We start from the raw sequence: 26013 nt of genomic DNA, 5'->3' as shown, positions 1-26013 counted from the left end.
GGAAACCAAAGAGGTTCATCTGCAGAGATTTTCAGCTCATCCTGGACTTTGAGGACTTTGATACAGTTTGCTCAAAGAAAAACAGACGCGTTTCCTTTATTTGCCAAACACTTTTTGTTCCAGATTAAAGACTGACCTGTGATCTGAGTGTGTTTGTCTGCTGTAATTATAGACGAGGCGTTAGAACACAGCTGCCATCCCAATATATTTTCCCAGCGAGGCGGCACAAAGTCAAGGGTCGTGTTTCAAGTTTAGCCGACTCTTTATCTCAGAAACTCTTCCACAAATGGCAGAAAAAAGTCAGCTTCGATGAGACGTTTACTGAAAGAACCTGTCAGCTTAAATGAGCAAGTAACCTGTCAGCATGTATTTATTATTTTAAAATACTAGATGTTCAACTGTGAGTTTGCTTGTTGGCAATATTTCAAGACTTATGCAGGTTTATTCAACTTGTTGTCTGCAGCTACAGACTGAAAGACTCTCAAGGCTGCACCTAAAGTTAATGCAAGTTACTAAGTGAAATATTTCCAAATTCTGCAAGACAAATACGTTTAAAAAATTATAAAAAGAAAAAGCAAGTCTTCTCATAGATAATCCATGAAATCCACGGATTTGTTGGATTTTAATGTAAATTACTTTATTAGTTAGACTCTCCATAACTAATAATACTGTAGAGTCTTAGCCTTAACGTTTACTATAGTCAGGTTATTCTTCATACTGTGGGGTCTTACACTAGATAAAATTAGTCAGGTTCATCGCATCTTGATTAATATTGTAGTGGTTAGCCTTAAGAAAATTTGTCAAGATAATACTGTAGACTTAGCCTGAATATTTAGCCAGGTTAATCTCCATAATTAACAATGTTATAAGGTCTTTGACTTAGTAAAATTAGTCAGGTTAATCTCTTAATTAAAAAATACTGTGGGGGGGTCTTAGCCTTAATATTTATTAGTCAGGTTAATCTCCATATTTAATAATACTTTAGGGTCTTAGCCTTAATATTTACTATCTTAAGGCCATTCTCCATAGCTAAAACTAGTGTGGGGGCTTAGCCTTAGTATTTACTACGGTTAGGTTAATCTCCACAGTTAATAGCATTTCAAGGTCTTAGCTTTACTATTTTAAATGGTTTCATTCATCTCTGTAATTAAATATATTGTAGGGTCTTAATCTTAATGTTTAGCCAGGTAAATCTCAGAATTATTAATACTGTAGGTGTCAGCCTAATAGTGAAATTAGGCTAATCTCTATATTTCATAACAGTGTAGGGCCTCAATAAGTGAATGAATCAGGTTAAGCAATATAATCAATATTAATGTACTGTCTTAGCCTTAATGTTAATTTAGTTGGATTAAACACCATTAATAATAAAACTGTAGGGTCTTAGCCTTAATATTTAGTCAGGTTAATCTCCATATTTCATAACTTTGTAGGGGTTTAGCTCTAATATACAATTGTTAATACTGTAGGACGTTTGCCTTAATAGTGTAATTAGGTTAACATCTATATTTCATAACATTGTATGGTCTTAGCCTTAATATGTATATTATTTTAAAGTCCACAATTCATGTCTTAGCCTTAATGTTTAATTTGGTTAAGTTAATCTCCATAATTATTAATACTGTAGGGTCTTAGCCTTAATATTCACTATAGTTGGGTAAATTAGTATTTTATATAATCTTTGTAGGACTACTCAGTTAAACTCACACCATAATTACCGCTGTCGAGTCTTAGCCTTAATGTTTAAGCTCGTTAGGTTAATTTGTAACAGCTGTTTATGTGCTGTATAAATAACTGAACTCTGCCTCTATAATTATCCATCCCCTTCCAGGAACCTTCCAGCTGAGTTTACACTTACGGAAGTTACACAAACATTTAAATTAAAGTGTGTAAAAGAGTCACAAACCCACAGAGATAAAATCACAATTTTCCTTTAATACACAATTTGAAAATCAGAGTCAGAAATTGCACTATAAAAAGGCCTCCCCTTCCCCCGTTAGTCTGTTTAAACACCACCCAGTGTTTCAGACGACTGGATCACTGTCAGGATATGATTCAATACACCACAAAAAGTTAGTTTAACTATTCCCTGATTTGCTGCATGTCTTTATTTGGTTTGTCGTCACACGATAAAAAAATGCTTAACGCCCCGTGTTTTGGAGGATTCGACAGTAAATCTCAGTGACTCTTCGTCACGGCGGCTCAGAGGAGTCCAGGTGTGGCGGTGGATCCAAACGGAGGGCCACCGGCATTTGCTTGCGTTGCCGTGGAAACCGCCGATTCACATTAAAAGGCACTGAAAAGTCCAGCAGAGCCCACACAGTGTCGGGATGGTCACAGTGTGGCAACTTGTAAAAACAGAAAACAAACGTGTGCTTCGACAAACAATAATAAGTTAAGTCCCTTAAAGGAAAGACAAATATTCCCCACCGCCGAGCTTTAAAGTCACAGTCGGCGTTTCTTCCACCTTCCACAGTAAATTAGACAGAAAACATGAGTCAGAATAGAACTCGGCCAATGCCAGCAGTGCTCTGACCGTCTATTTAGGGTCTATTCAGGGTGGCGACGCAGGATATTTTAAGCGAGCGGCCAACTCAATTACAGTCTTGTCCCTTGTCAGCGCACCGAGTCGCACAATTACAGGAAAGAACCAGAAGCTGATTGTACGAGACGCTCCAAAGTCCGGCAGTAAACACGATCCTGGTGATTTGTAGGTTTTAACTGTGAGTGAAAGGAAACAACACCAGCAGCAGAGTCCGAAGTCTGTCCGCTGAGGTGACAAATAACATCTTTATAGTGGAAATTTCCACTTTTACACCAACTGTTCAAACAAAAGGCTCGATGAGATACGACAGAACAGTTTCAGTCCTGAGCTTCTCCGCTTCATGAAATGCAACTTAAATTTAAATTAAGTTTCACTGTGTTTATCTAAACGTTTTAACACATGGTTTCTCCTTTTGTTTTCCCTTTAAAATTATGGTATTCCTCAGTTTCATCATTATTATATGATAATTACAGCTTTAAACGGAGCGTCACCTTCTTCTCCTTTGATAACTGTCCGGATATTTTGGCACTTGAGCAAGACGTTCTCACGCAACAATGAAGACAGAATTTTCTTGAATGTTGTGCATCTTTCTTTGGAAACTACAGTTTGCAACTTCTGGATCTGAACATGGTTTGAATATCCAGAAGTGACTCCAAAGAACCAGACTTTATAGCTATTTTTGATTAGATTTCCACTGATTTTTACATGTTTCTGAAGTTTTAACCTCCAGTTGAAAGAATCATCAGACTCTGATCAAGACAAAAGCTCATTTTTTCCTCCAACAGCCTGAATGATGTGACAAAAGTACACTGTTTTGAGCTAAATGCTAATGTTAGCATGCTAATATGGTAACAATGACAGCCCCAGCAATCCGTGATTCACTATTTACTTTGCTTTAGCATGTTTGCATGCTAGCACTTGCTAATTACCACACAGTAGCAGAGGCTGATGGGAATTTGGTTTATGAATATGTTGAAGGTTTGACCCAATAATGGCACAAAAACAAAACTATTTCAGATGCTAAAAACGGAAAACAAACATTTTTCGTCAAGACTTTGGCCTTCTTGTTGACTTGAGATGAAACTGTCGGCACAATGCTAGAAAGCGGTGAGCTTTCTACGCTGGATCATGCTGCTAATAAATATCAACCGTTTCTTTTACCAAAATTATGGCAACATAAAAGTATAAAATGAAGCTTTTTAAGTATTCATCCTCTGAGGATTATGAATATCTGAACTTATTGAATGGCCTGTTTGACTGCACAAAGAGCTAGCCAAATAAAGCTAAATTGAGATTCTACATCTCCAAAACAGTTTATGCTAACAAGAAACGTACTTCAATGACGTCTTCTTTCAAGGTGCAAAAAATAGTTTCATTACCTGCAACGATGACCAACTACTAGGTGCAAATCACCACCTAACGTACCGGATAAGAGTCAACCGATGATCAGCCAGGTCGATTATCAAATCTGATATCTGGCATTTTTTCAATTACCATTACAAACAAACTGTTGGAAAGTTATTTTCTAATCAAACACGTAAAACAAAAGTGTTTGAGTAGAATTTTGCGTTGGGATCTACATTTTGACACCTGAATTTTAATTTTTTGCTGCAGATGCTTCCAAATTTCTATCATCTCCTCGTCTCCCTGATTACTAATTGTTAATGTTGGCCATTTGCTGACCTCTAATGTAGAACAGGATCTAGTAGTTGGTTTCACCACATCAGCAACACAAATTGCTGATTTTGACGCTTTTTTCCAATGAAATTGAACTGCAATTCGGATTCAGAGGATGAATCCTAGATTTTGACGTTCTGACTTTCCTGTAGTTAATTTGATTATACGAGATGAATGCCAAATGCAGCTGGAATGGGTTTAATGGGCTTTGAGCTGAAGTGCAACATTTTTTTCACCATTTCGGCTCAATTTCGTTCGCACATCTGAACCTACAAATCACCAAAAACATGCTCTCCAGGATAAATAAATGTTATTTTAAAAAGTCAAAACAAAGTTTGATAAATAAAAGTAAACCTCCATCCCGAACAATCACAGCAGCTGTCATTTAAAACAAAAAAACCCAACTCTAGTTTCCTTCATGAAAAGAAAACTTCTGCTACTTTTTCTTTTAGCTCAGTTCAGACATTCCCGTCTGCTCGTGGGCGACTCAGATCCGGTCGACCCTCGTTTACGGGCGCATGTAGAGCCGGATGAGTCCCGCCTGGTGCAGCTGCTGCCACAGATTCATCTCCAACCGAAGGTCGTGGTTGAGGTAGAAGCCCACCTTGCGATATGTGCTGTCGAAGTAGTGGTCAGAGTAGTTCTTGTAGTCGGGGGTCATGAAGCCGTACGCACTCACCTTCGTCAAAACAGAGGAAAAAAGTCACGATTAAAACCAGCCTTCACCAGATCAGCTCTGTAGCTTCATGTTTTGACTTGAGCCCCTTATTTTCATCCCCCTGCCCTCTGCAGACGGCGTGAATAACAGGTTTTGACAGTGATGACATGAGGAGGGAATCATCAGGATGAAGGCGTATTTCTGCAGAACTGTGTTGAGTCACTGCTGCTACAAGGTCGAAACATTCTCACGCTACCAGGCGAGTGCAGCCTCGTCTGATTGTGGATGGGCAGCCGAGTTACAGTAACGTGCAGCGCTGTAATGATACCTGGTCACAGGTGTGCATAGCAGCCAGCAACATCACAGACCCCGTAGACGGACGGTACACGTTGTAGATCCTCTGAAGGCTTCGCGGTCGAAGAAACCTGGAACGAGTACAGATAAAGTGACCCAGGAACAGAGGATGTCGCTCAGCAGCTCACTCTGCTTTCAGCCCTTTAATCTCATTTCCAGCTTTTTGAAATGTGAACTCTCACCTGTTTCTGAGATAACGGATGAAATCAGGGTGATACATCTTCAGCTTTGCCGCCGACACGTCCTTCCCGAACAAGTCCGTCGGCCTTCAGGGGGAAATTGGTGGAAACAAATAAGTGTAACATTTGGAGATTGGAAAGCCGAAAATCTAATTGCTGGAGAACAGCGAGTCCTTTCTCCAGAAGGCCATGAAGGCAGAGACTGTGTAGATATAAGTGGCAAAGATTAGGCTCCATTAGACTAAACTAACCACAGGAAGGAACAAAAACATCCACTGCCAGGAAACTTCTCACAGCTGGTTTAGTTGTGACAAGAAAAATCACCATTTTCCTTCCGCTCCACTACAGTTCAGAGGGAAATATCACACATTCTAGTCACTATATTTACCTCGCAGCTTTTGACAGAATGGATAATTCAACGAGCTTTTAAAATAAAACACACAGACTAAACCTCGCAACCTTTTAGGCTTATTTCAGAAATTAGTGTGTAGTAGAACTCACGTTTCAGCTAAATGCTCTACCAAATAGTGATTATTTATTAAAAAAAAATCTCAGCTTATTATCGACTATCAGCAAAGATCAAAGATTAGACAAAAAGTGAAAACACATATGTGGAACTGAATTTAGTTTTTTCTTGTTTCCTCTCTCATTCATAATGTTTGGAACCCACTGTTAACAATCTAATAGTGTTATTACTCCGCCAAGGAATAGAGGAGTTATGTGACAATTGGAGTTTTATATTTGTACTTTTCATTTTTGCATTTGTACTTATTTTACATTTCAACTTTTTGGTGCACAGTGAAGAAGGTCGTATATGAGGGTCATGCAGGAAACCTGCTACTTGAGTTAAAGACAGGTGAAAGTCAGGAATTAATCCTCTGGGAATCCTGAATGTCTGTCCAAATTTGACTGCAATCTTGTCGACTACATGTAGAGAAATCTTGCTAAAGTGTTGGACATGAACACACAGAAGAACTTTATTTGTGCTAAACTAAGATGCTAAGCAAAGTAAATAGTAAATCACAGACTGTTGGGGCTGTCGCTGTTAGCTTATTAGCATGCTAACATTAGCATTTAGCTCAAAACAGTGCATCTCTGTCACATCATTCAGACCGTTTGAAAAAAAAAAAAGGAGCTTACATCTGATGATTCTTCCAACTGGAGGTTAAAACTTCCGAAACATGCAACGTCAGTGCAAATGTAATCGAAATGAGCTTTACAGGAACTTACTGTTTGGCCCTTTCAGAGTTTATTCTTGTTTCCCCTGCCATTGATAATGCTTGAAACCCACTATTAACAATCTAATCGTGTTATTACTCCATCAAGGAATAGCAGAGTTATGTGACGATCAGCACCTGTCTCTCTGTTGGCAGACAGACAGACATTTTTGCAGTTGTATTTTTTATTTTTGCATTTGTACTTATTTTGCATTTCAACTTGTTCGTGCACAGTGAAGAAGGTCGGATGTGAAGGTCATGCAGGAAACCTGCTACTTGAGTTAAAGGCAGGTGAAAGTCAGGAATTCATCCTCTGGGAATCATGAATGTCTGTCCAAATTTGACTGCAATCTTGTCCACCACAAGTAGAAATATCTCGCTAAAGTGTTGGACATGAACACAGAAAAACCTTATTTGTTCCAAACTAAGATACTTATCAAAATAACAGTAAACCATAGTTACCATAGTTGTTGGGGCTGTCGTTGTTAGCTTATTAGCATGCTAACATTACCATTTAGCTCAAAACAGTGCATCTCTGTCATATCATTCAGACTGAAAAAAAAAATAGTTTACGTCTTTATCAGTCTGATGATTCTTTCAACTGGAGGTTAAAACTTCAGAAACATGCATCAGTGCAAATGAAATCGAAATGAGCTTTACAGGAACTTACTTTCTGGTCCTTTCAGGTCCCTTCGCCGTCATCGTGTGCGTCGCCGCCGCCTTCATCATCAGATAATCCCGGTCATGATCCGGCAGGAAGACGTATCGTGTTTCCTGTTGGGGAGCAGCAGAGCGTCACGTGACTCAGGCCGGATTCTCCCGCGTCTCGGTTTTAGCATTTAATCAGGAAAGACCTTTAAAGTTCGTCCTCACCTCGGACACAGGCGGCCCTCTGTAGCCGGCGCGGCCGTAGCTCCTCATGGAGTTCATTAAAGTGTTGGTGGAGAAGGTGTAGTGGGTGGTCCGGGATCCCACGTCCTCCTCGAAGCCCTTAGTGATCGCCCCGTTGGTCCTGGAGATCAGGAGGATCCACAAACCCACATGAACACAAAGATCTGATCATTTGTTCCATCAGTGAATACAACAGAGGCTCGGTTTCCCTGCAGAGCTGCCAGAACTCAGCAGCTGTGCAGACCACATCATCCCCAGAACAGCTGAGAATGTGAACTCACTTCACCTTCTTCTGGCCAAATTCTTGTTAGGAATTGTAAAGTCTTTCTCTGGTTGCCCATTAAACCCCTAAAAACTCATCTCAGTGTATCATATTTAGTTTGCTCCCCATGCAGACATTCCCTTCCTGCCTGAAAATGGTTCCCATGTAACTCTACCCTGCTGCTTCTTCTAGAATCTGCAGATCCACGAGGTCTCCAGCTCTTTATTAAACCCATCTCTTCATGTTTGCAGCACCAGCTCACCAATGATTCTGCTCAAACACTGTAAAACTATTCTATAATACACAATAGCTGTATTTCCATATGATTTTCCAAGTGAATTTGAAGAAAATTTTCAGAAAGAAACTTTGAATTAGACTTTTCTCTATTAACTGGTTTGGAGTGATTAAACTCAGCTGTGCAGTGTCATCAAAAGGTGGCGCTATACGCAAAACAGTCATAATAAACAGAGTAGAAGAAGCCAGAAAGTGTTACTTTTTACATCATCAGTCTGTTTCTATATCCGTCTCCTCTTTGCTCTATGGAAACACTGCCTGCAGTTCAGTCGAAAAAGTGTTGAGAGACTTAGAAACACAGAATTTTTAGTTTTAGTTTTTTTTTTACAGAATCTGATGCAAATGGTTTATTTGAGGTGATCTTTTTTAAACGAGACATGTAGAATAAAGTGATTTTGATGAAATTTTAAGTTTAGATTTTTGCTCATGGAGCTGCACATAACAGATGAAAATCAGTTACGCAGAAATTTGGTGATTTTTTAAAAATAAAACATGACTTTAGAGTTAATCAAGAATGAATCAGTGCCTCATATGACAACCTGGCTCCGTTTGAACATATTGGCTCTCAGAAGCATTTAAAAAGAACATTTTTCAAGTTTTTTTTCCTTTTTGAGATACAGACAGCTAAAGCGACACTGTAGAAAGATGGAATGACATAAAAATTAACCAAATCTAAGATTAAAATCAACAAAATTACTTTATTCGACAAGTCTCAGGAGGATGCAGAACTTTTTGATGTCTTTTCTCTGGTTTTAACAGCAAAGTCTCTCTCTTCCTTCAGTTTGTCATCAAAAAAAAAGGTCAAAAGTTAAAAGAGTAAAAATACATAAGCTAATAAATAGACAATGATAAGAACATAAGAAGGATTTAAAAGGTTAGTTAAAAGCCTGATTAAAAAGGTGAGTCTTTAACCTTCTTTTAAAAACATCGACAGTCTCTGCAGTCCTGAGGTTCTCCAGCAGGCTGTTCCACAGGTGGGGGCCATAGTGGCTAAATGCTGCCTTGCCGTGGGTTTTTGTCCTGGCTTGTGGTATGGATAAAAGGCCACTGCCAGAGGACCTCAGGATCCGCAAGGGTCGATATGTTAAAAGAGGATCAGATATATAAAAAGGTGCAAGGCCGTAAAGACATTTAAAAACTAATAAAAGAACCTTAAAATTGATCCTGAAGCGGACGGGGAGCCAATGCAGCGACTTTAAAACTGGTGTAATGTGTTCCCGCCCTCTGGTCCTCGTCAGCACGGCAAGGCTGAGTTTTGTAATAACTGGAGATTTAAAATACTCTTGGGGAAGACCAGAGAGCAGGGCATTACAATAGTCTAAACAAGAAGAGATAAACTCTGTCTGTTTTCTTCAGATAGTAAAAACCTATTTTTGTTCTATTTTTAATATGTGTGTTAAAATTCAGCTCAGAGTCAAAAATCACACCCAGGTTTTTTACAGATTATGCTGGTTTAAAATCTTGTAATTTTGATAAAAGTTTCTCTCTCTGGCCTTCAGGACCTATAACTAAAACCTCAGTTTTGTCTTGGTTGAGCTGTAGGAAGTTCACCGCCATCCATGACTTAATGTCTAAAATACAGTTTAAAAGGGTATCTATTGGCCCTGTGTCATCAGGAGACACGGCAATGTACAGCTGTGTATCATCAGCGTAGCTATGGAAACTGATGCTGTGTCTCCTGATGATGTCCCCAAGAGGAAGCATATAAAGATTAAAAAGAATGGGACCTAAAATTGACCCTTGGGGAACCCCACACCTAATTTCTTGGGTTGCTGAGGAACATGTATCCATACTTACATAAAAACATCGGTCTGTGAGGTAAGAGTTGAAAACAGTTAAAAGTTAAAAACAGTACCAGAGGATTCCGACCAGGTGTCTAAGTCTGTTTAGTAAAATGTGATGGTCTACTGTATCAAAAGCAGCACTTAGATCCAGTAGAATCAACACTGTTAGTTTTTTATGATCCAAATTCCACCTGATGTCATTTAAAATCTTTAAAAGTGCTGTCTCTGTACTGTGGTTCATCCTAAAACCAGAGTGATGTCTTTCTATCTGCTCCTCAAAGAATCCATAAAATGATTTTAAGAGTGGTGTGGGAATTGGATCTAAAAGGCAGATTGTTGGGTTTACTTGGGAGAAAACTTGACCAAGTGTCCTTCCATCAACCAGGGCAAAACTCTCCAGTGTTTCCTCAGGCAAGGACAGCAGATCAGGTGTGTTAACAGGTAAAACTTGTTGGGATATAAGGCTGGATCTGATGTCCTTGATTCTGCAGGCAGTGTTCGAGGGTTAATCAAGAATGAACCAAGAATGAAGCATTTTTTTCCCTTTATGAGATAAAGACAGCTGACAAGAGACAGTAGGAAGACAGCATGACATCAAAATGAACCAAATCTAAGATTAAAATCAACAAAATCACCAAAATTAAATGATTTGCATCAGATTCTGTCAAAAAAAACCTAAAATATTCTGCACTCTTCAGGTCTAGGTTGAACTGCAGGTAGTGTTACTTTCACATTTGAAAGCGGGTTTTTTGTCTTTATAAGATGCGGACATCTAAAGCGAAACTGTAGAACGAGGGGATGGCATAAAAATGAACCAATCTAAGATTAAAATCAACAAAATTACCAAAAAAAAGTTTTGCGCTGGACTGGCAGATCCTGCGCTCGTCAGGTTTAGGTTGAACTGCAGGCAGTGCTAGTAAAACGTTTTCTTTTTCCTTTAAGCGATAAGGACAGCTGTAGAGAGACAGCGGAGTAACAACATGAGAGTTTATTTGTATTGAAACTCATTAACTGCCACCTTGCACATTTGTAACTTTCACAGGCTCCAGAAAGACTTGAGGAAATCCTGCAGACAACATGTTATTGCTGTTGAACCAACGATGCTGGCCCCCTGCAGAAACTGTCTGTGCAGATTAAATCTACCTGAAGACGTAGTGATGACTGTCGATCTCCTTCCCTTTCTTGGAGTTCTTCAGGATGCCTCCGTTTCCCACCACAGCACAGCGGCTGCACTCCGGCTTGCTGCTGCGATTCCTCCAGTCATCCAACAGCTGCCAGTTAGCAGAAGAGTTGAGGACAGGCAGAGTGTCCTGCAGCACTGTCGACATAGAAAAACTGAATTAATCTGAATGTGTTTTATTTGTGATTCAAAAACATGTTTGTTTTGTGTGCCTGTGCAATTGCTTCCACCCACAGATTCAGTTATTTCGAGTCGGTCTGATAGAAAGATAATCCTCGAAGCAACGCAGGAAGCTGCTCTTATCTCTGCACGATAAGCATCTTAGCTGCGATGAGACCCATATTCACTCAAATTAGTCAAAACACTCAGCGTCTGATGTCTGGATGCTGTGCAACAGTTTCAGGTGCAGGTTGGAGGACTTTCCTCGGTTCTTCTGTGGATTTACACTACTGTTCAAAAGTTTGGGGTCACTTAGAAATGTCCTAATTTTTATAAGAAAAGCATTTTTTTTCAATGAAGATAACATGAAATGAATCATAAATCCAGTCTAGACATTGTCAATGTGGTAAATGACTATTCTAGCTGGAAACAGCTGATTTTTAATGGAATATCTCCATAGGGGTACAGAGGAACATTTCCAGCAACCATCACTCCTGTGTTCTAATGCTACATTGTGTTAGCTAATGGTGTTGAAAGGCTCATTGATGATTAGAAAACCCTTGTGCAGTTATGTTAGCACATGAATAAAAGTGTGATTTTTCATGGAAAACATGAAATTGTCTGGATGACCCCAAACTTTGGAACGGTAGTGTAGATATCAGACCGTCTGCTGCAGGAGTTTTGGTCGTTCTTGTGAATGAAAGTTATTTCTTGACTAACTGGATGTCTGGTCAAGGCTGTATTTGTCATGCAAACTAAGAGAAGGTGCAGTAATACAGCGGCTTGATAACATGAATGTACTTTGAATGTTGTTTGCATTTAAGACAAATGATGCACGAGGAAAACCCCAGAAGAGTACAGTATATATTCAAACTGCCGAGAACAGCAAAGCAAGCAGTAAATCTTTGTAACTAGCCAACATATTTTATATTTTCTTGTAAAATTCTGCACTTTATTCGACGATAAACTGTTTTGCTACATTTCTAGTTCCAGACTCAACCATTTTGGAGTTAAACAACAACTAAATGTGTCCCTGACGCAGAGGATTGAACATCTTCATTTCTGGGTTTCTAAGTGAACACTTGATGGAAGTGAGCCATTGAGGAGTTGATAAAATCTGAGATAAAGTGGGTGCACGATTTATAAACAAGAATGTGAAGAATGTAAATAGAGAATGTGAATCAAATGAAAAAAAAAATGATTAAAATACATGCATGGCAACAGGTAAAGTAGAAAAGTAGGAGACTTTTTATGCTAAAATTAAAAGAAAAATGAGATGTGAGAACGTGGGAACAAGGAAATTAAAATGCATATATACAAAAAAAATGTGTCCAGAATTAAAATCTCACTCTGGTAGTCGATCACCGCCCAGCCGTGGGTTCCCGGGTATCGGCTCAGACGCTGGTGCTGCTCAGGAGTCACATGTTTGGCCCACTGCAGGACCGGAATATGTTCCAGGAAACGCTCACCAAATGCCGTTTCTTTGACCCGACTCCTGATAGTGTCCGTGCAGCCCTGCAGGGAGCAGATAACACAGCCGGACGCTTATCAAAGCACAGATACATGTAGTTACTGAGTCCCAGAGGGTCGTTGGTTCCTCAGCGTTAACCTCCAGACTCTCACCGGACGCAATTATCCGATAATTAACTACACAGCGCTGACAACACAGAGGATGCTGGAGGTTTCATCCATGGAGACGCATTATGAAATGTACACTAACACGCTGTGCTGATGCATAAAACCTAAAACCACAAGCAGGCAGACAAAGAAGCATCAAAAAGTTCAGTTGGAGGAAATATTCAGAAATACAATACCATTAATAAATGCTCTCAGATCCTTTAGTTTGGTTTTAAAAAACAGTGAAAAGAGAAAACAATCACTGCATAAAAATGAATTTAACCACTAGCCTTTGAATGCTACTATTTGGCCTGTGAATACTCGTGAAAACAGTAGAAATGCTAGTCATTAGCATACAAATGCTAAATCATAAATACAAGTAGATAGATTACGAATGTTCTCCTCCTTTGAAATGCTAGTTGCGAGTTTAGGAAAGCTAGTTCCTACCTTACAAATACCAGTTACTAGCTTCTAGTGTGGGAATGTTAATGACTAGCCTCTGAATGCCAGTCATTAAATTAGGAATGCTAGTTGCTCGCCTTGGAATGCTAGTGGCTACCTCAAAAATGATAATGGCAATCATAAATATGCTAGTTTCAAAGCTAGGTTTGTTAATGAGGAATAAGTGATTAACCTAAGGATGCTAGTCACTAACAAAGAGGCAAGTGAATAGCAAAGGAACGCTAGTGACTAGCTTAGAAATGCTAATAATTTGCTTGGTAACATCTGGGACGTCTAGGAGCGAATGCGCATCACCAGATTAGAAATGATAGGTGCTACCTCAGGAAAGCCTAGAAAAGCTAGGCTAGGAATGCTACCTACAGATGCTAGTCGTTAGTCTACTAACGGTATTCACTAGCCTAGGAATGCTTATGACTAGACTTGGGATGCTAGTAGCTACCTCAGGAATGCTAATAGCAATCCTAAGAATGCAAGTGACAAGCCTAAAAATGCTAATTTGAAAGCTAGGAATGCTAGTGACAGTATAGGAATGCAAGTCACCAGCCATGGGATGCTTGCCACTAGCATAAAGAGACAAATGAGTAGCACAAGGATGCTAGAAATGCTAGTCCTTTGCTGAGATGGCATTGCTAACCTTGCAATGCTAGGCTAGCAATGTTAGTTGCAAACCTCAGAATGTTTGTAGCTACATTTCCAGTAGTGTTAGTGGCTCAACTTGAAATGTCATTTGCTCTTGAAAAATGTTGTTCACTACTCTAGGAATGCTAGTCACTACATTAAGAATGCTAGTTGCTAGCCTAGAAATGCTAGTTTCTAGCCTGGGAATGTGATTTGCTAGTCTAAGGATGCTAGTGAATAGTCTAGGAATGCTAGTTACTGGCCTGAGAAAGGTATTCACAAGCCTAGGAAAGTAAGATGCTAGTCTAAAATGTAAGATGCTAGCCTAGGAATGCTAGATGGGTAACATTAGTGACTACATGCAGGTCACTAACCCAGGGATGCTAGTCACCAGCATGAAAAGACAAGTGAATAGCAAAGGAATGCTTGAGACAACACTAGGAATGCTAGTTGCTAACCCACATTGCTGTTTTAAAGGTGTGGCATGAATAAAACTTTGTTATTACTAAGTACAGTGTGCGTAGCAGGAAATTCCCATGAAAACTGTTATTCATGATGTGAAGTAATTACAGACATAAAACCTTCTGATTTCTCCTACGTTCAGAGTCTCAGAGCCGTAACTGACTAATGTTTTTCCTTCTTGTGTTTAATCATCCTCCCTCTGTTAGCTCTTGGAAACTTTGTGATTTCATGTTCAGGGAGTGGAGAACACCGAGTCCAGAAAACATGACTCCACTTCCTCCTAATCATTTACTGGTGAACAGACCCGTCCCAGTCTGACAGTGGCAGCATCTCGAGGAAAACCAGACCAGTGTGACCACCTCAACTTGATGATCTGAAGATCATTAACCAGGTCCTGTGATAAGACTTTCACTTCCTGCTGCATTGTGCTTTCACCCTTGTTTTCTGCACACATTAAAAGATGTTTATATTCAGTTTAAATGACATCAATTTTGAATGTGTCCCATTGCAAGCAGATGAAATTTTCCATTAACAGAATGAGGAAGTGTTATTAATTAACAAAGCTGGCGAGCTGCGAGGGTTTTTTTTTATGCTGACATGTCAGATCTTGGAGTACAACATCCATCAGAGTGTTATTTGTTATTTACGGTTCTGATTAGTGGGTCAGGTCCACAGTGACTTGATGGCTGTTGAATAACTTTAACCAGGAGCGATTATGTTGCACTGAAACACAACTGGAGAACAATTTAGCCACATGTTAATTTACAGCAGACTTCAGGACGCAAACTCAAAATTTTCTTCAGGATTGTCTCATGTTACTTTGACAGCTGCAGCTAGAACTCACTGTTTCTGGATTGATGTAGTCGTTCATGTAAGTGTCTCCGACGAAGGCAGGCTCTGTGGGTCCGGGAGGCTTTGCGGGCCGAACTGTTGGGCCTCTGGTGCCGTTGGACTTGGATAGATCCGGGGCATCGTTTTGTGCTTGTGCTTGCAGTTTAACAGCAGTGGCAGCGGCTGTGTAAGTCTTTAAAGCTGGATTCAGAGCGGGTCTGTCTGGGTGGGGGGTCGGTGCCGGCTGGGTCCACAGGTCTTCAAGGTTCGGTCTGTCAGGAGGCTCCAAGGAGTCTCTGCAGAAAACAGAACAGTTGGCGATGAGCCCGGTGGGTCAGCGCTGAAAATACATCACCTGAAAACCTTTTTTTTCCATCATGTCATGTCATGTGGTCAGCTGCACTTCTTAATGGAGGCCTTCAGCATTTTGGGAAATGAGGACATTGAATCCCAGCGGTGGAAGAACACAATATAAACACTATGATTACAAGTTCTGCTTTTAAAATCAAACTTAAACACCTGCTGAAGAATATTTCCAGTTATTTTCAGCTTGCTGTGTTTCCATTACTGTGTCTATTGTGCAATCAGTTGAGTCATTATAAAGGAAACAGAAATTAGCCTCCTCGAACAGGCGTTTTTCTAGGTACATCAGAATCCAAGTGGGGAAAGTTGACCTAATAACTGACATGTTCATCTGTGCACGTCAGTTTTATTTGTCACACGCTAAAACAGGACAGGCAGTGATGTGCAAAGTGACTGTTCCACAAGGCTGCATAAGAACAAATATGATAAATATGCCTTGAAAACAGAAAAAGTTGAAGGTCTGTTGGTGTCTATATCTAACAGCGATAATGCAAAGAGAAGGAAAATGACTTCAAGGACACAAAACTACACTGAAGTTACACAAAACAACACCAAAGGAACACAAAATGATAATGTAATGCAAAACTTCACCAAAGAGACACAAAAGGACACCCAAGTAACACAAAATGACACAAAAGTGACACTAAAAAAATTCAAAATGGCACAAAAGTGACACAGAACGCAAAACAAATATGCAAAATGACACCAGAATGATGTGAAACAACACCAGAAACACAAAATGACACCAAAGAGCAAAATAACAGCAAAAGGATGCGGAAGTGACACAAAAAACACAAAAGAGATGCAAAAATACAGGAAATGATGCAAAATGACACTAAAGAGTCACAGAAAGACACTAAAGGAAAAAAAATGACAGAAGTGACACAAAATGCCAAATTACACCAAAAAAAACACAAAACGACACCAAAATCACACACACACAAAAAACTGACACCAGAAGTGCAATATGACACCAAAGAGATGCAAAATCACACTAAAGCAACATCAAACAGTATTAAAGAAACACCAAAAAAATAAAGATGAAAAATGACACCAAAGAGACACAAAATAACAGCAAAAGGACAATAAAGTGGTGCAAAAAAACACAAAAGAGACGCAAAAATACATGAAAATGATGCAAATGACAGCAATGTGACCTGAAAGAGACACCAATCAAAACACATTTAAAAACAACTGGAACTGAACCAAAATGCAGCTGATGAGATGGAAAAACACAACGGCTGAGAGACAAATCTGAGTAAAAGATAACGAAATAATAAATTTAAAAAATGGATGTTAAACTCTGTTTGGATCAAATGACAAACAAAGAGCAGCGAATTAAACATTTCTAAAGCCTAAAGAGTTAATAAAGACTTCACAAACATGGAAGTTAATAACTAAAGTCAGGTTTGTGTCACCAGATCCGTCTGTTCACTTCTTTTGGTTGTTTTTTTATGCAGATGATGAAGTATATTTGCATTGAGCCACGCTGTCTGCTGTGAAAAGATAAAAATAATTTTTGTGACAACTTCTTCTCAGAAAAATGTCGACAGAGTTTCTGCGGATCAAAGCCAAAACCTCAGCTTGAGAACATCAGTTTGGTTTTCTGGTCATTTGGGAGAAGGACACCTTTAATTAAGCTTCCCGAACAATAATACAGTAATTATATGTGAGAACACAGATGACCTGATTAATTAAATCCATAAACCCATTACTCAATTTGTCACCTTTTTTTCATATAAATTAAGATTTAAAGTCACAGTAAATGTTTCCTCCTCCTCTGGTTTTAAGAGATGGAACATTATAGGACGATGTTTGTGATTTTACACGAGGCCGTTTCTATATTTGTGCCATTTTCACTTTTCCTTCACAGAAGAGAAGAAGGAGAAGTAAGTAACTTCCAAAAAACAGAATAATGTTTTGATGACGGCCACGAGGCAGAATGTGGGTTTATTCTAAAAAAAAAAGGAAGCAGCTAATGATCAGTTTCATTTTCTGTAAAAACAACAAAGTAAATATGTTTAATCGAGAAAGTATTATCAGAAAACAGAGAAAAACGCCCCGTTACAGTGTAAGAACAGGTCAAAAACCCTAAAACATTTCATTTATTATGATGTGAAGCTGAAAAAAGACATTCAAGGAGCTGGAAGGAGCCAATGATTGTAGGTTCTTTGATAAATTACTAAATAAATATCAGGTATTTATGAAAAATAAAACTACTTCAACGTCCACTTATTGGTTTTTCACAACAAAGGGGGACAAAATGACACCAAAGATGCACAAAAAATAGACAAAACGAGACCAGAGAGATGCAAAAAGACACAAAATAACACCAAGTAGATAGAAAATGGCACCAAAGACACACAAAATTACACAAAAGCGCCGCAAAATAACCTCAAAGAGACACAAAATCCACAAAATGACACTGAAGAGATGGAAAACGGCACCAAAGAGAAACAAAATTATACCAAATAGACAAAATGACCCCAAACAGACACAAAATGACACCAAAAACATGCAAAATTACACCAAACAGATGCAAAATGACACCACAGGGACACAAAATACACAAAGTAACACCAAAGAGATGGAAAATGACACAAAAGCAACACAAAATGACACCAAAAAAAGCAAAATTACACCAAAAAGACACAACATGACACCAAAGAGATGCAAAATTAGAACAAAGAGATGCAAAATGACACTACAAGGACAGAAAATACACAAAATGACACTGAAGAGATGGAAAATGGCATCAAAGAGACACAAAATGACACCAAAGAGACACAAAAGACACCAAAAGATGCAAAATGACAACAAAGAGATGCAAAATGGCACCAAAAAGACACAAAATGACACCAAAAAGATGCAAAGTGACACCAAAGAGACGCAAAGTACAACAAAGAGACGCAAAATGGCACCAAAAAGATGCAAAATGACATCAGAAAGTTGCAAAGTGACACCAAAGAGACGCAAAATGACAACAAAGAGATGCAAAATTAGAACAAAGAGATGCAAAATGACACTACAAGGACATAAAATACACAAAATGACACTGAAAAGATGGAAAATGGCACCAAAAATACACAAAATGATACCAAAGACACACAAGAGACAAAATTACATCATATAGACAAAACAAGACCAAAAATGGACACAAAAGACACAAAACGACACCAAAATGACAACAAGCAGCAGCCTCACAATAAATAAAAGACCACCAAAGTCCACTTCTTAGTTTTTTGGGCATCTTTCAGCCACATCTCATTACGGATTCTTTTACTTTTTATTGTGCCAGAGATTTAATTTCAAACCGACTACGACGAACTGAAAACACGTTTTGCGACATTCATGGACATCGTTAAAAACTCGCTAACAGCCGACTGTCGGAGGTTTTATGAAGCTACTCAGTGGATCTGCAGCTTTATTCCCTTGATAAAATGTGAAACACTCCCTCAGTGTTGTGTGTTCGTCCTGTTGTGTAGCAGGTGGGAAACAGGTAACCACGGCGCCGGGCTTCGCTCTGATTGGCTGCCGGGTTTATAAGCTCGCCGCCGGCCGAGGACAAACCTCATAAAGACGCTAACGAGCAGCAAACATCATAAAGCTGCAGAAATAAAACGGAACTGGACACAGTTGCGTTGAACAAAGATCAAAAGTTCAGCAGCAGAGAAGAAATAAAGTTTTAAACAGACGGTTCAGACGTTACATGGAGGACGGTTTCTACAAACACAAACACAAACAGAACAAAACATCTCAATGCACGCATCAAGTGTGTGTTTCTGCCATCAGTCACACAACAAAGAGACACACAAAAAGAGATAAAATGGCACCAAAGATACACAAAATGACTTTGAAGAGATTCAAAATCCACAAAATGACACCAAAGAGATGCAAAATAACACCAGAAAGACACGAAATGACAGCAAAGAGATGGAAAATGACCCCAGAGAGAGACAAAATGACCCCAAAAAGACACAAAATGATGCCAAAAAGACACAAAATGATAGCAAAGACATGGAAAATAGCACCAAAGACAGAAAATGACACCAATGACACACAAAGACACAAAATGACACCAAAAAGATGCAAAATAATACCAAAAAGACACAAAATGACAGCAAAGAGACACAGACAGACACAAAATCCACAAAATGACAGCAAAAGATGGAAAATGGCACCAAAGATACACAAAATACACCAAAAAGACACAAAATGACACCAAAAGACACAAAATGACCCCAAATAGACACAAAATGACCCCAAAGAGACACAAAATGATGCCAAAAAGACACTAAATGAAAACAGACATGGAAAATAGCACCAAAGAGACACAAAATGACACCAACAACACACAAAAGACACAAAATTGACACTAAAGAGGCATAAAATGACAAAGGGACACAAAAAGAGACAAACTGACATGAGTGTGACACAACAGAGCAACAAACTGACACAAAAGGGACACAAGCTGAAACCAAAGTTACACAAAAGAGTCAAACAGACACGAGAGACACAGCAAAGAGACAAAATTACATCAAAGTGTCACAAAATACAAGAAAGACACACAAAAGAGACACAAAATTACACTAAAGAGACAAATGTGAAGATTTGCTCATTTTCCAAGATTGTCGAGTCTTAAAATACGACAAAGTCAAACAAACACACAAAAATATGACATTAACCAGGACAGACTCAGGAAAAGAGCGATGCATCCAAGTGTTGGAGTTTCTGCCATCAGAGTCACACAACTCAGTTAAAAAAGGTCAACAAATACGAAGAGACACAAAAAGAGCAGCAAACTGACACCAGACACACAAAAGGGACAAAAAATTAAAACAAAGTTACACAAAAGAGACAAGACGACTTCAGAGACATGACAAAGAGACAAAATGACACCAAGATGACACAAAAATGAGACAAGTGGCACTAAAGAGAAACAAAACAAAGCTTCAAACTAACCTTTTCACTGGTGCCACCAACTTCCTCACCTTGTCTCAGGTAAAACACATCACTTCCTGAACATTAGAAGCTAGAATTTACCGATGTTCCCTAAACGCCCCACGCTTCAGGCTGCGGTGCCCAGACAGACGTGTGACCAGAAATGATTTTAAAAAGAGTTAAACGAAGGCGTTCTAATGTCAGATCTGTGCCAGATGAAACAGAGGGATTTTTTCTACATGTAGGTGCGTTTCACATTTCACATTTCACGAGAAACCACACTTTTAAGTTCCACCGCTGTGGTTAAGGCAGCAGCTGTCTGTGCTGGTTAGAGTGACACCAATACAGATTAACGATCATCAGGACCTCATGCAATGTGATCAGCTGAAAGTTTAACCCACACACTGTCAAAAAAGGCTGTAAAACATAGTCTGGAGTCCTGAAAAATGGGTTAGTATACTGAAGAGATGCAAAAAATACAAGAAAGAGACACAAAATGACACTAAACAGACACAAAACGACATGAATTGACACAGAAGAGACAACATGACACCAAACAGACTCAAAAATATGACAAAAAACACAAGAGAGAAACAAAATGACACTAAAAAGACACAAAAAATACATAAAACAACACCAAAAAGACACAGAACATCACCCAAGGGACACAAATGACAACAAGGAGATGCACAATTATCAAAGACACACAAAATGAAAGGAAAGAGACGCAAAATGACACCAAAGTGACACAAAACGACGCTAAAGAGATACAAAACGACACTAAAGGGACACAAAACGACACTAAAGAGACATAAAACTTCATCAAATAATACCAAAGTGACACAAAACATTACCCAAGAGACACAAAATGACACTAAAGAAACACAAAACAACACTAAAGAGACACAAAATGACACTAAAGGGACACAAAACGACACTAAAGAGACATAAAACTTCATCAAATAATACCAAAGTGACACAAAACATTACCCAAGAGACACAAAATGACACCAAGGAGATTCAAAACTACCAAAGGCACACAAATGAAAGGAAAGAGACACAAAATGACACTAAAGAGACACAAAACTTCATCCAAGAGACACAAGATGACACTAAAGAAACACAAAACAACACTAAAGAGACACAAAAATTTGATAAACTAACACAAAAGTGAAACAAAACTACACCAAAAAGACACAGAACATCACCCAGGAGACACAAAATGACACCAAGGAGATGCAAAAGTACCAAAAACACACAAAATGAAAGGAAAGAGACACAAAATGACACCAAAGAGACACAAAACAACACTAAAAGAGACACAAAATGACACCAAAGAGGCAAAAACTTACACTAAAGAGACAAAATGACACAAAGAGAGACAAAACACCAAAGAGACACAAAACAACACTAAGGAGATGCAAAATGACAACAAAGTGACAAAATGACACGAAAGAGACACAAAAATTAGATAAACCAACACAAAAGTGAAACAAAACTACACCAAAAAGTCATAGAACATCACCCAAGACACACAAAATGACAGCAAAGACGCATAGAACTACACAAAACAACCCAAACACCACATAAAACTGATTCATCTTCAGTCTGACAGACGTTCTGTCCTCAGATTTATTCTATTTTCTCCATCTGTTCATGCTCCCGGTCTTGCGTGTGTTTTAACACGCTACATGTATGTCCACGCTGCTCGTCCACGCTGCTCGTCCACGCTGCTCGTCCACGCTGCTCGTCCACGCTGCTCGTCCACGCTGCTCGTCCACGCTGCTCGTCCACGCTGCTCGTCCACGCTGCTCGTCCACGCTGCTCGTCCTGTACTGTGCTGCTTCTAACGCATCCTTTCACATTCCAGAGAACCTAAACCTTAGTGCTGCTGCCGTCCCAACAAAGGCCACATTTGAGCAGCGTGTGTGAGAAACCACCTGCAGCCAAACAACTCGGGGGAGTTTGTTCATTAGAGCGGCGGCAGCGCTGTGTGGCCGCTTTGTTCACACCACAATCGCACAACTGGAGGAGGAGGATAAGTGCTGCTACACACTGCTCTGAGTTTAACCCCCGAACCCGACTGACCTGGATTCAGTGCTGACGTCGCTGTGGTCTCCAACGCACCAAAACCACCAACAGGAGCAGTTTTAATCACACAAAGTCTCAGATGTGAAGAGTTGTTCATTTTCTAAGGTTGTCGAGTCTTAAACGATGAAAATAATGTAAAAAAAAAACAAACCCAAAAAGCACGCACAAAACTAACAACATCACAGACGGACTAATAAGGGTCTGCTGGAGCTCTGAAGCATTTCTACTGACACAGTTACACAACTCAGCTAACAAAAAATGCACAGAACAACTACAAAAGACACACAAAATGACAACAGAGAGACAGAAATGAAACACAAAATGACAACAAAGAAACACAAAAGACATAAAAAGACAACAAAGAGACACAAAATTAGGACAAAATGACACAAAAAGACACATAATGACACCAGAGTCCAGACAATGAAAGGAGCATGTTTTAGGTTGGGGTTAGTAGGGTTTTAAAAATGAAATTTAAAGCTCAAACTGTCCAAACAGACTCAACACTTGGCAGAAACGTATTTCAGGGAAAACAGCAGACTTGGATCCATCACCTACACTCACATTTGTGTCGTTGGTCACACTGCAGTATGAAAAACCAGGACGTGTGCTGCTTAGTTATGACTTTTATTGACCAATAAAAACAGGAGGAACATAAATTAGATTTTAAATTCCATCAGTAAGTCATTTTATCAGATTATTTATACCAAGTCATTCTAGCAATTTAAACTAACTTCTAGGACTTCTTCTGTCGCTTCATTCGGTGTTTCTGATGTTAAAACTAGAGAAGGAGGTTAAACTGTTTAAAGTTTTTTTTGCCTTTAAATGTGTTCTCACTTCCAGAATTGTATCCATTTTTACAACTTCATAATTTATTTTTCATTTTGGTAGATTTGTTCTCATAATTGGTGTAATTTTGGTGATTTTTTAAAAGATATGATGCCTTTGAAACTCGCTAATATATGTCTAGTTCAAGGACCATTAGAAATGTGAAAATCCTACGATTCTTTCTGTTCTGTTTTTATTGTTTTGTCTTTTTGTGTCTCTCTAAGACTCATTTTCTGTTGTTTAGGTTCTCGTTTTGGGAGGGTTTCGTTTCCTTTCTTGTCATTTTATTATGTTTTCCTTTGGGTTTTGTCTCCACATATTGTAGATATTTACCTATTTCCATGTTTCCAGACTACTCCATCTCTAGAAAGATGTTTCACCATGCTGAATGTATCTCCAACAACAATGTCTAGTTCAAGGACTGTTGGAAATTTGAAAATCCTACGATTCTTTCCGGGTTTTGCTGCTGTTTCTTCCTCTGAAAAATGGCGAATTTCACAACAAAACATGACTTTTAAATGTTGGTTTCCAGATTAGATTCCTTTAAAGTGCCTCTCTGGAGCAGATGTTGATGTGAATGAAAGGTGTTTTTTGTGGTTCAGAGGGTTAAACGGTGCATTCAGGAGCAAATAAACAGTTTGTAATAAACAGTTTGGCAGTTTTGGTAGTTTCTTGCTCTAATAATTGGAGATTTTTTAAAAAGCTACCATGTCTTTGAAACTCACCAATATACGTCTAGTTCACGGACTGTTGGAAATTTGAGAATCCTGCGATTCTTTCTGCTTTTTTGCAGTTTCTTCCTCTGATGAATAGTTAGTTTCACAACAGAACGTGCCTTTTAAATGTTGGTTTTCATATTAGATTCCTTTAAAGTGCCTCTCTGGATCTCTGGACCAGACGTTGATGTGAACGAAACGTGAATAAAGTTGCCAAAAGCGTCTCGGAGCTCGTGAACTGACCTGCTGGTGGTCTGCCTGAAGCCGTGGAAGTGCTTGAGCGGTGCCATGGACCATCTGAAGTTCCTCTCCAGGTTCAAACACAGGATGTAGACGCAGAGCAGCGAGCCGACGGTCAACACGCCGAGCAGCAGCCTCCTGTGCAGCGCCATCCCCACGAGTTCCAGCTGCCCTCTGCTCCACCTGCAGGAACATGAGGAGGCAGAGGATGGAGGCTGAGGGAGGATGCTGTCCCGCTCAGGACGCTGGTGGGGTTTCTCTCCCTGGGAATCAACCCACAGCAGGATCTGGGCTCCACTCGGGACGTCTCTCAACACGGCTGAAGACAGAAAAGCAAGAGGGCAAAGACTCAGGAGGTGGAAACTTTATCTGCGAGCCAAATAATCCCTTTTTAATGAAAGCTCGAGCACACAGAGTCGGGTCACAATCTGCATTTCCAGCCTCACAAAAGAGGAACCAGCACAGAAAAACTGATGTCAGCCCACAACCGGATGTAGGGAGCTCTCAGGAAGGAAACTTCTTGTCCTCGTGTGGCGTTCGAGTCTCTAAAGTCCTACCGGCAGTTGGAGGCATTATCATGCTGTGGGAGCGCCACCCATCTCTACTTCACACCTCTTTGTAAGCAGAGTAATAAACGGAGTCCGAGGCGAGGCGCTGAACTCTGCCCCCTAAACTTCTCCTCAGGCTCCAGCTGCTTCTTCCCTCAAATCAGAAAAAGTTGGAGAATGTAAAAGAAGAAACGTAACGGCCCAGATGATTGTGAGGAGGTGGTCCTGTCTGGGGCTAAACGGGGAATGGAAAGAATGTGTGGCAGAGATCCAGAGATAATCTCAACTTTCCCAAACAAACAGGCAGTAAAATAAGTTTCCAGCTCTTTAAAAATTACCTCAAACACAACTAAATGTCTGAAACAAAGATTCACAGCAGAACATTACAGAAGAAGGAGACAAATCAAGCCTCCAGCTCCTCCTCTGAGCCTCTCCTGCAGCAGAAATGTGTCTAAAAGCGAGTCTAAAAGAGAGAAAAGTGGAGCTGCTCTCACCGGTGGAAGGTTTCCTCCGCAGTGTTCGTGCTGCTGATCATCTGCTGTGTAGCGGCCGCTCTGCCAGCCTCAGCGCTGGATGGGCGGGACGTTGTGAAATGAGCAACAGCTGCTGGCAATTGGTCAACTCTCCCCCTTCGACTCCCCCAGAAGAGGGGGGAGGCTGCAGCAGTCAGGCGGTCAGCTGGGCCCTCTGGCTTCAGTTTCCTCCCTGAAAAGAAAGGAAATCCACCCTGAAAGGGGAGACGCTCCTAAGAAGAAGAAGGAGAAGAAGAAGGAGGAGGAGAAGGAGGAGGAGGAGGAGGAGGAGGAGGAGGAGGAGGAGGAGGAGGAGGAGGAGGAGGAGGAGGAGAAGGAGGAGAAGAAGAAGAAGAAGAAGAAGAAGAAGAAGAAGAAGAAGAAGAAGAAGAAGAAGAAGAAGAAGAAGAAGAAGAAGAAGAAGAAGAAGAAGAAGAAGAAGAAGAAGAAGAAGAAGAAGAAGAAGAAGAAGAAGAAGAAGAAGAAGAAGAAGAAGAAGAAGAAGAAGAAGAAGAAGAAGAAGAAGAAGAAGAAGAAGAAGAGCTGGATGTTATTCCAGATGTAGAGACTGAAAGGAGGGTTTA

General features: G+C 39.8%; 1 protein-coding gene across 2 annotated transcripts; it reads right to left on the bottom strand.

The window, feature by feature from the left end:
* Positions 1-1915: 1915 nt before the first annotated feature.
* Positions 1916-25593, bottom strand: st6galnac (ST6 (alpha-N-acetyl-neuraminyl-2,3-beta-galactosyl-1,3)-N-acetylgalactosaminide alpha-2,6-sialyltransferase). 2 transcript variants are annotated; one of them, XM_023284736.3, is made up of 10 exons: positions 25412-25593; positions 24373-24688; positions 15204-15486; positions 12550-12715; positions 11005-11179; positions 7504-7642; positions 7301-7404; positions 5417-5500; positions 5209-5305; positions 1916-4901 (listed from the first exon to the last, which is right to left on the bottom strand). In XM_023284736.3, the coding sequence occupies exons 2-10, from the start codon at positions 24519-24521 to the stop codon at positions 4731-4733; spliced, it is 1368 nt and encodes a 455-aa protein (XP_023140504.2). In that variant the 5' UTR covers positions 24522-24688; positions 25412-25593; the 3' UTR covers positions 1916-4730. The 2 variants fall into 2 exon arrangements, with proteins under 2 accessions (XP_023140504.2, XP_054860403.1); XM_055004428.1 differs by lacking the exon at positions 25412-25593 and having other exon boundaries at positions 24373-25348.
* Positions 25594-26013: the final 420 nt, after the last annotated feature.

Source organism: Amphiprion ocellaris, chromosome 18 (genome assembly GCF_022539595.1).
Source record: "Amphiprion ocellaris isolate individual 3 ecotype Okinawa chromosome 18, ASM2253959v1, whole genome shotgun sequence".
NCBI classification, from domain to species: Eukaryota; Metazoa; Chordata; class Actinopteri; family Pomacentridae; genus Amphiprion; species Amphiprion ocellaris.
Note: the sequence above shows the minus strand (reverse complement) of the source record. Positions and strands in the feature narration are given on the sequence as shown.